This window comes from Chiloscyllium punctatum, chromosome 2 (assembly GCF_047496795.1).
Source record: "Chiloscyllium punctatum isolate Juve2018m chromosome 2, sChiPun1.3, whole genome shotgun sequence".
NCBI classification, from domain to species: domain Eukaryota; kingdom Metazoa; phylum Chordata; class Chondrichthyes; order Orectolobiformes; family Hemiscylliidae; genus Chiloscyllium; species Chiloscyllium punctatum.
In genome coordinates, this window is record NC_092740.1 from 157038418 (window position 1) to 157052268 (window position 13851).

A 13851-nucleotide genomic window follows, 5' to 3' on the forward strand; every position below is an offset into this window, starting at 1 on the left:
TAGCCGCAGGGTATGCAGGAACAGAGGTAACAGGTGGGTTTGGGTGGGCGGTGTGGACCCAATGGGCCGAATGGCCTGCTTCTACACTGTATTTCACACTAATTCTATATTTCATCCTTCTTCCTCGTTATTGTTTTTTTTAGTTATCTTCTGCTGTGTTTTAAAGGCTCCCCATTACTCTGGCTTCCCATTAACCCTCACCATATTGTATGCTAATTCTTTTGCTTTTATCCTGTTCCTGGCTTCCCTTGTCAGACATGGCTGCTTCATCCTCCACTGAGTATGCTTCTTCTTCTTTGGGGTGAATTGTTGTTGTGCCTCCCAAATTACCCCCAGAAATGTCTGCTATTGCAGCTCCTCCATCTTCCCTGATAGGCTCCCCTTCCAATCACCTCTGGCCAGATCCTCCTCCATGCCTTTGTCATGACCTTTACTCAATTGTAATGCTGTTACATCTGATTTCACCTTCTCACTCTCAGACAACTCTCTATCATATCATGGTCACTGGCCCCTAGGAGTTCCCTCACCATAAGCTCTCTAAATCAAGTCTGTCGCATTACACGTCACCAAAACCAGAATCGCCTGTTCCCCAGTAGGATCAACCACAATCTGCTCCAGAACAACTTTTCATGGACATTCCACAAATTTCTTTTCTTGAGATCTGCTACCAAACCGACTTTCCCAGTCCATCTGTGTATTGAAGACCCCATGTTTATTGTAATTGTGCCCTCCTTACACATGCCTTTTCTATCTCCTGATTTACTTCCTTGGGCTGTGCCACGTGGGCTGTGTTTCATTTTGGATGTGATCTTCCTTTTCTGACCATGTGAAGCAGAAAGGTCACTCCAATATTTTCCACTCAAAGTTCACCTACCTACTCCCTAAATGGGTTTCTGTACCTCTGACATATAGCATGTATTATGGGAACTAGAGGGAGAAAATTTTAAAAAATCAAAGGGCCAGAAAACTTATGAAATTGATGCATGAAATCAATTTGTACCATTTCTATTCCTTTTAAGGATAAATAGTAATTTGTTTAGCCAGCACAGACTGAATGCCTTACACACTCACTATGGCTGACGTCCAGATCACTTCACCTCCATATTTCTCAGCAGAGACTTGGAAAGTGCTAAAAAAATGCAAATAGCTTTTAATCCAGAAAATCAGCCAAAAGTTTCTGTTTTGAGATGGATTCCCACCTCACTAAAGATGCGCCAGACTTCTGCAATAACAGGAAGTGCTAGACATTGGCCCTAAATTTACAACTTGTTGTACATTGCCAGCTGTACATTGATCTTGAAGTCACTTCTTACCTTCACAAGTCATCATTGGACCTGGTTCAAAACCTTCATCACAACTGCATTCGAATCCACCAATGACATTGGTGCAAGTGCCATTGCCACAGGGATTACCAATGGAGCATTCATCAGTGTCTGTTTTCATGGAAAAGCAATAAATTATTTGCTGTGACAATAAACTTTCATTAACAATACTTTAAGCTGCTATTTACTCCAATATTATAACATTATAATAGAAAGATTCCAAGTGTACATCTCAAACACTAACTGGCTTACACACCAGAATCTGGAAAAGTACAGCATTATTGTAATACATACAACACAAATGATAGTAGCATATGAAACAACAGATATGTAATTTTAACTGGCATACAGGGATACATTTTGACTTTCAGTCGGGTCAGAAAACCTGCAGTGGCCAATCAGCTGACCATTCTGCACCCTCCCCAATTTTACCAACAACAAAGCCACTGTAGAGGAAATGCCAACCAAATTGGCATAATGGTGGCTGATCCATAGCCACAAGTTTCCACTCTTGTCAAAAGTGAGTCTGACCCATTGTTAATTTTTAAAAATGATTTTGTAATGTCTAATAATAAGATCCGTACCGGCACAATTAACTCCACTGTAATCCAGGTTGTACCCCATTGGGCACTCACATCGGAACGATCCATCTGTGTTGATGCAATGGCCATTTGAACAGATTCCAGGGTTTTCCCAACATTCATTAACATCTAGAATGCAAAACAAAAGGTTCATTCAAAATAGACAAAATTAATTAATTTGTACAACTTCATATTGAATGAACAAGTCGAATCTGTTTCAGGATTTTTTCAACCCTTTATGTATTCCCAGACTCATGGTGGGATTGATACAAAGATTGTTTAGTTTTGTTTTCTTTTTCCAAACATTTTCCTGAAATGTTAGATTAAATCGTGTGATCGATGTTTGCTTATCATGCATTGTTGCCCTTTCAACCTCAATGTGTACATGCAAAGCAAATGAAAAGCCTCACTCTAAACTAACATTTATCAAATAAGCACAAACACCAGGGTATATGTGTCAATACTATTCCATTCAATTCTCTTTTTATACTGTAATAAAAGAAATCACTGACCTGAAACATTAACTCCATCTCTCTCTACTTAGATATTAAAAAAATTACACAACACCAGGATACACGAACACCAGCTAGCCACAAAAAGACACAACCCTCTCTCCCTCATAGCCCTACACACAGATGAAAAAAACAACCATTTCGACTGGGACAACACATCTATCCTGGGACAGGCTAAGCAAAGACATGCCAGAGAATTCCTAGAGGCCTGGCACTCCAACCACAACGCCATAAACAAACACATAGATCTAGATGCCATCTATCAACCTCTCAGAAAACAAACAGGAAATGACTCAAACCCCAGGAACCCCACCCAGGAGAAAGATATAAATAGAAAGCAGGAGACAACAGCTTCGCTTCACTTGGAGGTCGCCACTGATGATGTTACCTCGCCAGGTAATGAAACGTCTGGATATTAAACCTACAGCTCAGCGAGCAAACCTACACCCTAAACCTCAACCTGAGCTACAAACCTTCACAAACCTTACTAGAACCTGGTGTTGTGTGATTTTTTAACTTTGTACACCCCAGTCCAACACTGGCATCTCCAAATCATGACTACTCAGATATTGCCAGGTTTGCTGCATACTTCCATTATTTTACATTTTATGTCAAAATTTTAGTGTCCACAGCATTTTGGACATCCATTCTTACATAGAATTATTCTTAGAAAGGCATTATCTCAAGTGTTAACCCCTGAGTGGTACTGAGTTTCCAGTTTTATTTCCTCATTGAAATTAACATTCAGGAAGGGGAAATATGGCACTACAGTATAAAGATAATGGAGGTCAGGAATTGACAGCTGTGTTTATCCCATCTAATGAGGACAACAGTACAGAATGTGGAGTGATACCATAGTAAAAGTTATGGTTATCGTCCAGGTATTTTAACACCTTTTAAGTCATGCTTCTGATTAGGGTACTTCATACTGAAAACATTTCCTGACAATTTTTTATTTGCTGAGACTTGAAAAATAAAGTGCTAATTAAAGGTTACTAGCCTGTTTTTAATTTTGTAACAGGCAAAAATAGTTACTGGAATAGTTAGCTGACAAGCAGAACTCAGTATATGCCTTCACTTCATACATGCCATAGCCCATCCAGCAGTAACACAAGGGGGACACATAATTAAGCTGACTAATGTACCACTCAATGAAGTGCAACTGTTGGAAAATTGTTTGATAAATACAACTACTTCCACTGTACTTCCATTTAAATGCAGAAGTGACTTCACAGATCTTAGCTCAATATATGCAGTGAATAATCTTTACACCTCCAAAACCTTAACTAACTGCAGCCCTGACCCTTACACGTTTCACCATGCTGTCAATCTCACAATCTAGGTTTTTAGATCAACAATCACAATGTACAATAATACAATGTTGTCCTAATGTGACTATTTTTACCTTCACGGGATTCTCCAATGCCAGGGATTGTACCATGGCCAAATGGACAAAGATCTTGGAATGCAACTGCAAAAGAAGTAACATTCATTTTTAAAAGTATTGCAACTCATAAAATGCATTGGAAAATTGAAATTATTTCTTTATTAGGACTATTTGCTTAAATTAAATCTAAGTCAAAATGGGTAGATTCATGAAGTATTTGGTAGTTCATAGACAATGACTTCTCTGTATAATTTCATGATCTAGGCTTATCATAGTACATGGAGAAAGTGAGGACTGCAGATGCTGGAGATCAGAGCTGAAAATGTGTTGCTGGAAAAGCTCAGCAGGTCAGGCAGCATCCAAGGAGCAGGAGAATCGACGTTTCGGGCATAAGCCCTTCTTCCTGAATGTCAGGAAACGTCGATTCTCCTGTTCCTTGGATGCTGCCTGACCTGCTGCGCTTTTCCAGCAACACATTTTCATATCATAGTACATAGCAGGAATGGAAGACCACTGATCATTGTAACAGTTTTCAAAACATATGAACAATTTGGACTATCCATCTTTAAAAGGGAAAAGTAAAGGGAATGCTCATCGAAGCATAGGTAACAGCAAACAGGAGAGTAAAGACATAGCAAAAACAATACCTGAAGCTATAAAAGAGTCCACAAGTTCAAAAAAACATGAAAAAAATCAGCCACTGGGTGAGAACGTTCTGCTTCACACAGGCAGTGAGTTACAGATGAAGTCAGCTTTTAGATAATGCAGTGCAAGTGAAAATCCTGGAACCAGTTAATGATGCTTTTGTTGATGATCTTTCTGGAAAAATGAACCATTTTTAAAAATTCATTCATGGGATGCAGCATTGCTGGCTGGGCCACATTTCTTGCTGATTGTTAACCTCCCTTCAGTCGGTGGCTTTGAGCTGTCTTCTGGAATAACTGCAGTCCAGGAGATCTAGGTACACTCACAGGGCTGTGAGGGAGAGAGTTCCAGGATTTTGACTCATAATATTTTTCTAAATCAGGATTGGGAATGGTTTGGATAAGAATTTAATATTCCATGACTCTACCACCTTGTGATTCTAGGTGGTAGAGTTCACAGTTTGGAGAGTGCTGTCTAAGGAATCTTGGTGAGTTTCTGTAGTGCATCATGTAGATGGTACACTCTGGTACTTCTACGCATCTGTGGTGAAGTGAATGAATGTTGAAGGTGGGGTATGGAGTGCCAACTGAGTGCGCTATTTTGACCTGGATGCTATCAAGCCTCTCGAGTGTTATTGCAGCTAAATTCATCCAGGCTACTGGATTCCATCATAGTATTGCCTTGTGCCTTACGGATAGGCTTTGCAGAGTCTGAAGATGAGTTACTTGCTGTATAATTCAAAATCTCTGACCTGTTCTTGTAGCCACTGTATTTATGGAGCTGATTCCATTTAGTTCCTGGTCAATGTTAATCACCAGCATGTTAATAGTAGGAATTAAGAGATGGTAGTGCATCGAATGTAAAAGGGAGATGGTATGAATCTCTCTTGCTTGAGATCATCATTGCCTAGCACTTGTGATATTACTTGCCAATTATCAGCTCAAACCTGGACATTGTTCAGATTTCAATGCATATGGCAACAGACTGCTTCAGCATTTGAAGAATTGTGAATAATACTGAACTTGTGCAATTATCAATAAACATTCTCACTTCTAACCTTATGGTGGAGAGAAGACCATTGGTGAAGAACTGAAGATGTTTTGGACCTACCCTACTACTCTGGAATACCTGTGGTGATATCCTGGGATTGGGTTGATTGACCTCCAACAACTATCTTCCTTTTCTAGGTCTGACTCCAGCCAGTGAAAAGTTTTCCCCATGATTTCCACTGACTCCAGTGTTGCCAGGGCTCCTTGATATTGCACTCTGTCAAATGACGTGTTGGGTAGTTGCTGCTCTTCCTCATCCCTGTCTATTTTTTAACTTTGTAAACTTGGCACTGGATATTGAAAATATCCAAGAGATTACATTATTTGCATAGATAAAAATCATGTGGAATTATGTAGACAAATTCCCAATTGCAGTTACAGAGTTCAGAGTTATACAGCTCAGAAACAATTGGTCCAAACCTGCTTGCACAGATCAGATTTCCAAACCCAATCTAGTCCCATTTGCCAGCACTTGGCACATATCTCTCTAAACCCTTCCTATTCATGTACCCATCCAGATGCCTCTTAAATGACATAACTGTACCCTCCTCCACCACCACTTCCTCTGGCAGCTTGTTCCATACATCCACCACCCTCTGCAATAAAAGTTGCCCCTCAGGTCCCTTTTAACTCTTTCCTCTTTCACCTTAAACCTATGGCCTCTACTTTTGGACTCCCCCATCCTTGGGAAAAGACCTTGGCTATTCACGCTATCCATGTCCCTCATGATTTTAAACACCTCTAAGAGGTCACCCATCAGCCTCTGATGTTCCAGGGAGAATAGCCCCAGTCTATGCAGCATACCAAATGCCTTCTTCACCACCCTGTTTACCCATGACTCCACTTTCAAGGAACTGCGCACTTGCACCCCTTGGTCTCTGGTTTGCCTTACCAAAATGCAGCACCTCACATTTATCTAAATTAAACTCCAGTTGCCACTCCTCAGCCTATTGGCCCTTCTGATCAAGGTCCTGGTGTACTCTTGAGATAACTTTCTTCGCTGTCCACTACATCAATTTTGGTATTATCTGCAAACTTACTAACCATACCTCCAATATTCACATCCAAAATGTTTATATAAATGACAAAAAGCAGTAGACCCAGTACCAATCCTTGTGGCACAGGCCTCCAATCCTAAAAAAACTTTCCACTACTACCCTCTGTCTCCTACATTCAAGACTACTTTGTATCCAATTGGCTAGCTCCTCCTGGATTCCATGTGATCTAACCTTACTAACCAGTCTACCGTGTGGAATCTTGTTGAAGTACATATAGACAACGGGTGAATGGGGGTGGGCATGGAGGTGATAGGTCAGAGAAGAGGGTGGGGGAAGGTAGCAAAGAGTGGTAGGTGAATGGGGGTTGGGATGGAGGTGATAGGTCAGAGAGGAGGGTGGAGTGGATAGGTGGAAAAGAAGATAGGCAGGTAGGACAGGTCATGAGGGTGGTGCTGAGCTGGAAGTTTGGAGCTGGGGTGAGGTGGGGGAAGGGGAAATGAGGAAATTGTTGAAGTCCACATTGATGCCCTGGGGTTGAAGTGTTCCGAGGCGGAAGATGAGGTGTTCTTCCTCCAGGCGTTGGGTGGTGAGGGAGCAGCGGTGGAGGAGGCCCAGGACCTGCATGTCCTCAGCAGAGTGGGAGGGGGAATTGAAATGTTGGGCCACAGGAGGCGTCCAGCCTCCCCAATGAGTGCTTTGGGGAGCATCTCCGGGACACCCACACCCAATCAACCCCACTGCCCCGTGGCCCAACATTTCAACACCCCCTCCCACTCTGTTTCCTCATTTCCCCTTCCCCCACCTCACCCCAGCTCCAACCTTCCAGCTCAGCACTGTCCCCATGACCTGTCCTACCTGCCTATCTTTCTTTCCACCTATCCACTCCACCCTCCTCTCTGACCTATCAACTTCATTCCACCCCATTTACCTATTGTACTCTATGCTACTTTCTCCCCATCCCACCCCCCTCTCATTTATCTCTCCACTCTGCAGGCTTCCTGCATCCATTCCTGATGAAGGGCTTTTGCCCAAAACATTGATTTTCCTGCTCCTCGGATATTGCCTGAACTGCTGTGCTTTTCCAGCACCACTCTAATCTCGACTCTGGTTTCCAACATCTGCAGTCCTTGTTTTTACCTCCATATAGACAACATCTACTGCTCTGCCTTTATTAATCTTCTTTGCTACCTTTGCAAAAAACTCAATCAAGTTCGTGAGACACAATTTACCACACACACGTTGACTATCCTTAATCAGTCCTTGCCTTTCCAAATTAATGTAAATCCTGTTCTTCAGAATCAGATATGCAAGGCTGGATGTTGAAGTACATTAAGAGGGATACATTTAGGTTCCTCTTCAAATACTTCTACTAAAATTAATGTTACATAAGATTTGTGAGCTAAACTTGGCATGATGTGATGTGAAGACAATGTGCTTTACCTTCTCCGTCCTTAGGGCAGAGTTCACAAGGATCTCCCCATCCCTCTCCCGGCATTTTACTGCAACAACATTTTGCTTTGGTTGTATTGGCAGGTTTCGCCACTGAGCACTTGCCGTTCTCAAACTTGGTGAAGCAGAAGCTTTTGCGTGTATCTACGGGAGACAAATCAATTTGGTGTCAATTTCAGGCCAGACCAATGAGAAGGCATTTTTTACACATCATACACAAATAAAAGCATTGGCCATGCGAAAGATGAAGCTAGCAGACCTTTTCTGCTCATGTTTTTAAACACACACACTTGAAAATTCTCCAAAGTAGAAGATTAGTTGAAGTCATAAAGAAATGTTGGAGATTCGAAAAACCCAATGTCAATTCAGTGACATCTGGTGAACAGTTTGTTCTAATTTCACAAGAATCTCAATCTTTTTGATATCCTTATACACCATCTGCCTTTTCTAAAAAGAAAACCTCGGAGAGGTATACACAACAAGAGGGTATGTCGCCCAGGGAAGAATTTTACAATCCATGATAACAAATGTTCAATAATAGACTCACCAAAGCATCTACGTCCATTCTCTGAGAGAATAAATCCCGGCCGGCAAACACACTGGAAACTGCCAGCGGTGTTTTCACAATTACCAAACAGACAGATATTTGGATCTTCTTCACATTCATTAATATCTGCAGAACAGCAAGTAGTACTTGTTTGAGTAATAGACAAGCATTGTGTACTGTGCTCCATACGCTGTGCAGTTTTTGGATAAAGAAAGGAATATGAAAAGAAGTCACTTTCCCAGTGAGCGCTCAATGAAACGTCATTCAGTGAACTTTCATTCATTCAGAGTTGGTAAGCTATTTTCTCAGTAAGCAAATGAAACACCTACAGAAAGTAACTCAAAATACTCAAAGTAATTCTTTAAGTTAATCGAATGTTGACAAAATTCTCAGCAATAAAACTATAAAAACATGATTCACATGTAATTGCCACGTTTTAAATCTTGCATGTACCATTTATTGAAACTTGAAATTACATGATCACCCTAAGATAGATGAGCCTTTTTTGCAGTCGATGTCTCCAGTATATATAACAGCAGAAATTACAGATTCTCACCGATACAGTTTTCATTTTGCACTTCATATCCTGAAGGACAGATACATCTGTAGGAACCATCGAGGTTCTGGCAGGTCCCAGGGGCACATGATCCAGGAACTAACAAACATTCATTGATATCTATGTGGAAAATAAACAGAAATGCATTTACAGACCTTGTGAAGAGCCAAAATATCATTTCCAAGATCTTGAAAACCAGTTGCAAGATAACTATTGACACACTCACCCATACAGTTCTTCTTGTCAGGTGTAAGCTCATAGCCATCCTGACAAAAACAATGGAAGGAGCCAATGCTGTTAAAACATTGCCCATTTCGACAGACTTGGCCAAACAGAGTGGCACATTCATCAATATCTGAGGGTATGAGAAATAATATATTTAGTTGAAGATTAAGCATTTACTCTTATTTATGAGTTAAGTTTCTAACCAGTTCAGTTAGCTATGCAACATAGTTAAAATGTGAAACACAGATAGGAATCTCAAGTACAGGTTTATTTTCAAATTTCAGTCATCTAATGTTTGCACACTGGAAAAGTAAACTTGAAATTCTTGTCAGACAATCATGGAGGCCACAGGTGAAAATGTTTGTTAACTAGATTATTTCTTCTGGCCTGAAATGTGTGGTAGTAGTACCATTGTGTGGTAATTACAATAGGAACTGTGGGAGGAAAGCCAAGCAAAAATGCAACAGCCAACAAAAAGCAATTGATTTTTGAATTCAAAATAACGTACAGTCACAGTGACTGGAAAATTACGAACAGTAAAAATGGCTGGGAAATTTCTTGGTCCTGTTCTTGTGGTGTTATGCAGCAGAAACCCTGTTTATAGAACATAGAACAGTACAGCACAGAACAGGCCCTTCAGCCCACGATGTTGTGCCGACCATTGATCCTCATGTATGCTCCCTCAAATTTCTGTGACCATATGCATGTCCAGCAGTCTCTTAAATGTCCCCAATCACCTTGCTTCCACAACTGCTGCTGGCAAAGCATTCCATGCTCTCACAACTCTCTGTGTAAAGAACCCGCCTCTGACATCCCCTCTATACTTTCCTCCAACCAGCTTAAAACTATGACCCCTCGTGTTAGCCATTTCTGCCCTGGGAAATAGTCTCTGGCTATCAACTCTATCTATGCCTCTCATTATCTTATATACCTCAATTAGGTCCCCTCTCGTCCTCCTTTTCTCCACTGAAAAAAGTCCGAGCTCAGTCAACCTCTCTTCATAAGATAAGCCCTCCAGTCCAGGTAACATCCTGGCAAACCTCCTCTGAACCCTCTCCAAAGCATCCACATTTTTCCTATAATAGGGTGACCAGAACTGGACACAGTATTCCAAGTGCAGTCTAACCAAAGTTTTATAGAGCTACAACAAGATCTCTCTAAGCAGGGACCTACTGCCCACACAGTGAAGCAATTCCTTCAGAGTAGGAACAGCTCTGAGGAATTTCTCACATAATAACAACCAACATTTATTGAGGAGCGTTTCTCAAGCAAGCATTGCAATCATTGCACAAGACTGTGAAGCATATTCCTCTATATTGTCCGATCAAGCCAAAGCTGTTGCCAACAGGGAAGAATAGAAAGATAGGTTTTACATTTTCACTGCTCCTATCATCTGGATACATTGCAATACGTATAAAAAAATGTGGTTTCAGGATATATTTGTTTTGGGAAGGAATAAACAGCTTGTCATAGTTTACTGCAACAAATTATTTTTGAATCCTAAAAACTGCAATGTTTAGCCTTCCTATTTTAGTTAAGAATTTATACATTTAGTTTATACAACCATTCCTCGTAATAAAATTCTGCCATTCCCTCAGTCATTCTGTTTGTCCCATATTCTCTCCTTTTAGAGTTCATAAAGCAATCCTATCAGTTATAGGTTTCATGTGCTTTATGTGGATATATTTATTTTCAAAATTGCTAGTCTTAAAAACATATGGACCTTAAAACTGGGTTTGCACTTACTCACCTTCCTCTGACTGCAAATATTCCCTGCTGTTTATTTCTGGCAAGTATCCCAGCACAGTCCTAGAAAGTCAGCAACATTCCTCCTGCACTCTTCCAGGAGGAGGTGCTGTGTAATTGAAGGAACCAAAGAATTTGTATCATTGATAGTCACAGGTGAGGTGCCGGGAGACTGGAGGTTTGCAAACATGGTGCCACTGTTTAAGAAGGGCGGTAAAGACAAGCCAGGGAACTATAGACCAGTGAGCCTGACCTCAGTGGTGGGCAAGTTGTTGGAGGGAATCCTGAGGGACAGGATGTATATGTATTTGTAAAGGCAAGGACTGATTGGGGATAGTCAACATGGCTTTATGCATGGGAAATCATGTCTCACAAACTTGATTGAGTTTTCTGAAGAAGAAACAAAGAAGATTGATGAGGGCAGAACAATAGATGTGATCTATATGGACTTCGTTAAGGCATTCGACAAGGTTCCCCATGGGAGACTGAGTAGCAAGGTTAGATCTCATGGAATCCAGGGAGAACTAGCCATTTGGATACAGAACTGGCTGAAAGGTAGAAGACAGAGGGTGGTGGTGGAGGGTTGTTTTTCAGACTGGAGGCCTGTGACCACTGGAGTGCCACAAGGATCGGTGCTGGGTCCTCTACTTTTTGTCATTTACATAAATGATTTGGATGCGAGCGTAAGAGGTACAGTTAGTAAGTTTGAAGATGACACCAAAATTGAAGTTGTAGTGGACAGCGAAGAGGGTTACCTCAGATGGGTCAATAGGCTGAGAAGTGAGAAGAAATTTAATTCAGATAAATGCGAGGTGCTGCATTTTGGGAAAGCAAATCTTAATGGTAAGGTCCTAGGGAGTGTTGCTGAACAAAGAGACCTTGGACTGCAGGTTCATAGCTCCTTGAAAGTGGACTCACAGGTAGATAGGATAGTGAAGAAGACATTTGGTATGCTTTCCTTTATTGGTCAGAGTATTGAGTACAGGAGTTGGGAGGTCATGTTGCGGCTGTACAGGACATTAGTTAGGCCACTGTTGGAATATTGCGTGCAATTCTGGTCTCCTTCCTATCGGAAAAATGTTGTGAAACTTGAAAGGGTTCAGAAAAGATTTACAAGGATGTTTCCAGGGTTGGAGGACTTGAGCTATAGGGAGAGGCTGAACAGGCTGGGACTGTTTTCCCTGGAGCATCAGAGGCTGAGGGGTGACCTTAGAGAGGTTTATAAAATCATGAGGGGCATGGATAGGATAAATAGGCAAAGTCTTTTCCCTGGGGTGGGGGAGTCCAGAACTGGAGGGCATAGGTTTAGGGTGAGACGGGAAAGATATAAAAGAGACCTAAGGGGCAACTTTTTCACGCAGAGTGTGGTACATGTTTGGAATGAGCTGCCAGAGGATGTGGTGGAGGCTGGTACAATTGCAACATTTAAAAAGCATCTGCATGGGTATATGAATAGGAAGGGTTTGGAGGGATATGGGCCAGGTGCTGGCAGGTGGGACTAGACTGGGTTGGGATATCTGGTCGGCATGGATGGTTGGACCGAAGGGTCTGTTTGTATGCTGTACATCTCTATGACTCTAAGGGAAAATTATACTGACTGACATGTCCTGAAGCCCCTGGAGGAGGTGGCTGTCTACATCACAGGAGTAAGTGAGGACTGCAGATGCTGGAGATCAGAGCTGAAAATGTGTTGCTGCAAGAAGGGGTTATGCCCGAAACGTCAATTCTCCTGCTCCTTGGATGCTGCCTGACCTGCTGCGCTTTTCCAGCAACACATTTTCAGCTACATCACAGGAGTGACTATAGCAGGACCTGCAGCTTCTCACACGGATAAAAATGCTAAAGGTGATGTCATGGTCCTTTCTCAGCTTCTACATTTCCATCCTGATATCTGGGATGTAGTACAAACTGTGGACAGTGGAACCACAAACCTCTTGACTCAGATCCAAAACCCCCTCTCACACTAATTCCCATTTCTCAGACACCTGATAAACGCAGCCTGCTTCGTTACAGTCGCCTTACGAGAATGAAAGAGAGCAAAGAGCACAGCTTTGAGAAAGCAGCTCTGTCACATAATCGGAGAGTTGCAGTCTCCAGCTCAGGTACTTGTGCTGCACACACTGTGGAGGATGGTATCAAGATGGGTATCAGAACATGCTCAGTCATACAGACGAGAGAACTCAGAGGCTGGGGTCAAGGATCGCTCTGTTGCTAGTTCAATAGAAGATGAGATAACTGATGGACTCTTACACTCAAATGAGGATTTCAAAGGAGCTATGTATAAGAGCACATTGATGGGGTCTGTGGCAGTTTTGATTTACTGTTAAGTGCTGTTCTTCGTGCCTTGCAGAATGGCAGTTATGACACACAATGTTCTTTGGGTACAGCAGCTTTTTAAATTTACTATCTCACACTCTTAGCCAATTACTTGAGTTTAGTTCCTTTTTCTCTGTAAACACAACTAGATGTGACCAAATAGCACGCAGTGAATAGACATGCACATAGTCAACTCCTCAATAATTGAACAATTATTGCCAAAAGCGGAACCAACTTGCCAACCAATCAGCACCCTTTTCCTTGAAATATAAATTGTGATCACTTAAAATTTGGCATTCTTGTGTTTGTCATCAAGAACACAAGATCAAAAGTTTCAGCAACAAGTTTCTTTTTTTAGCAATATTCAACCAAGCGATGGAGTGAGTGAGTACCAGACCAAGGGACAGCGAGATGCTCGAGCACAGTTTACTCTCTCTCCAGCCTTTGCTTAATCTCTCCATCATGTTGTAGACTCAGAGGCTGTGTAGTTGTAGACTCCATGACTGTTATACACCACA

General features: G+C 41.7%; 1 protein-coding gene across 1 annotated transcript in view; it reads right to left on the reverse strand.

The window, feature by feature from the left end:
• Window positions 1–13851, reverse strand: part of LOC140492176 (fibrillin-2-like) — a 320148-nt gene that overhangs the window by 47200 nt on the left and 259097 nt on the right. The window contains exons 47-53 of the mRNA XM_072591036.1: window positions 9273–9401; window positions 9047–9166; window positions 8491–8616; window positions 7935–8087; window positions 3821–3886; window positions 1907–2032; window positions 1314–1433 (exon numbers count right to left, since the gene is read on the reverse strand). Of these exons, the coding sequence (XP_072447137.1) occupies window positions 1314–1433; window positions 1907–2032; window positions 3821–3886; window positions 7935–8087; window positions 8491–8616; window positions 9047–9166; window positions 9273–9401 (840 nt within the window). The remainder of the gene's footprint in view (window positions 1–1313; window positions 1434–1906; window positions 2033–3820; window positions 3887–7934; window positions 8088–8490; window positions 8617–9046; window positions 9167–9272; window positions 9402–13851) is intronic.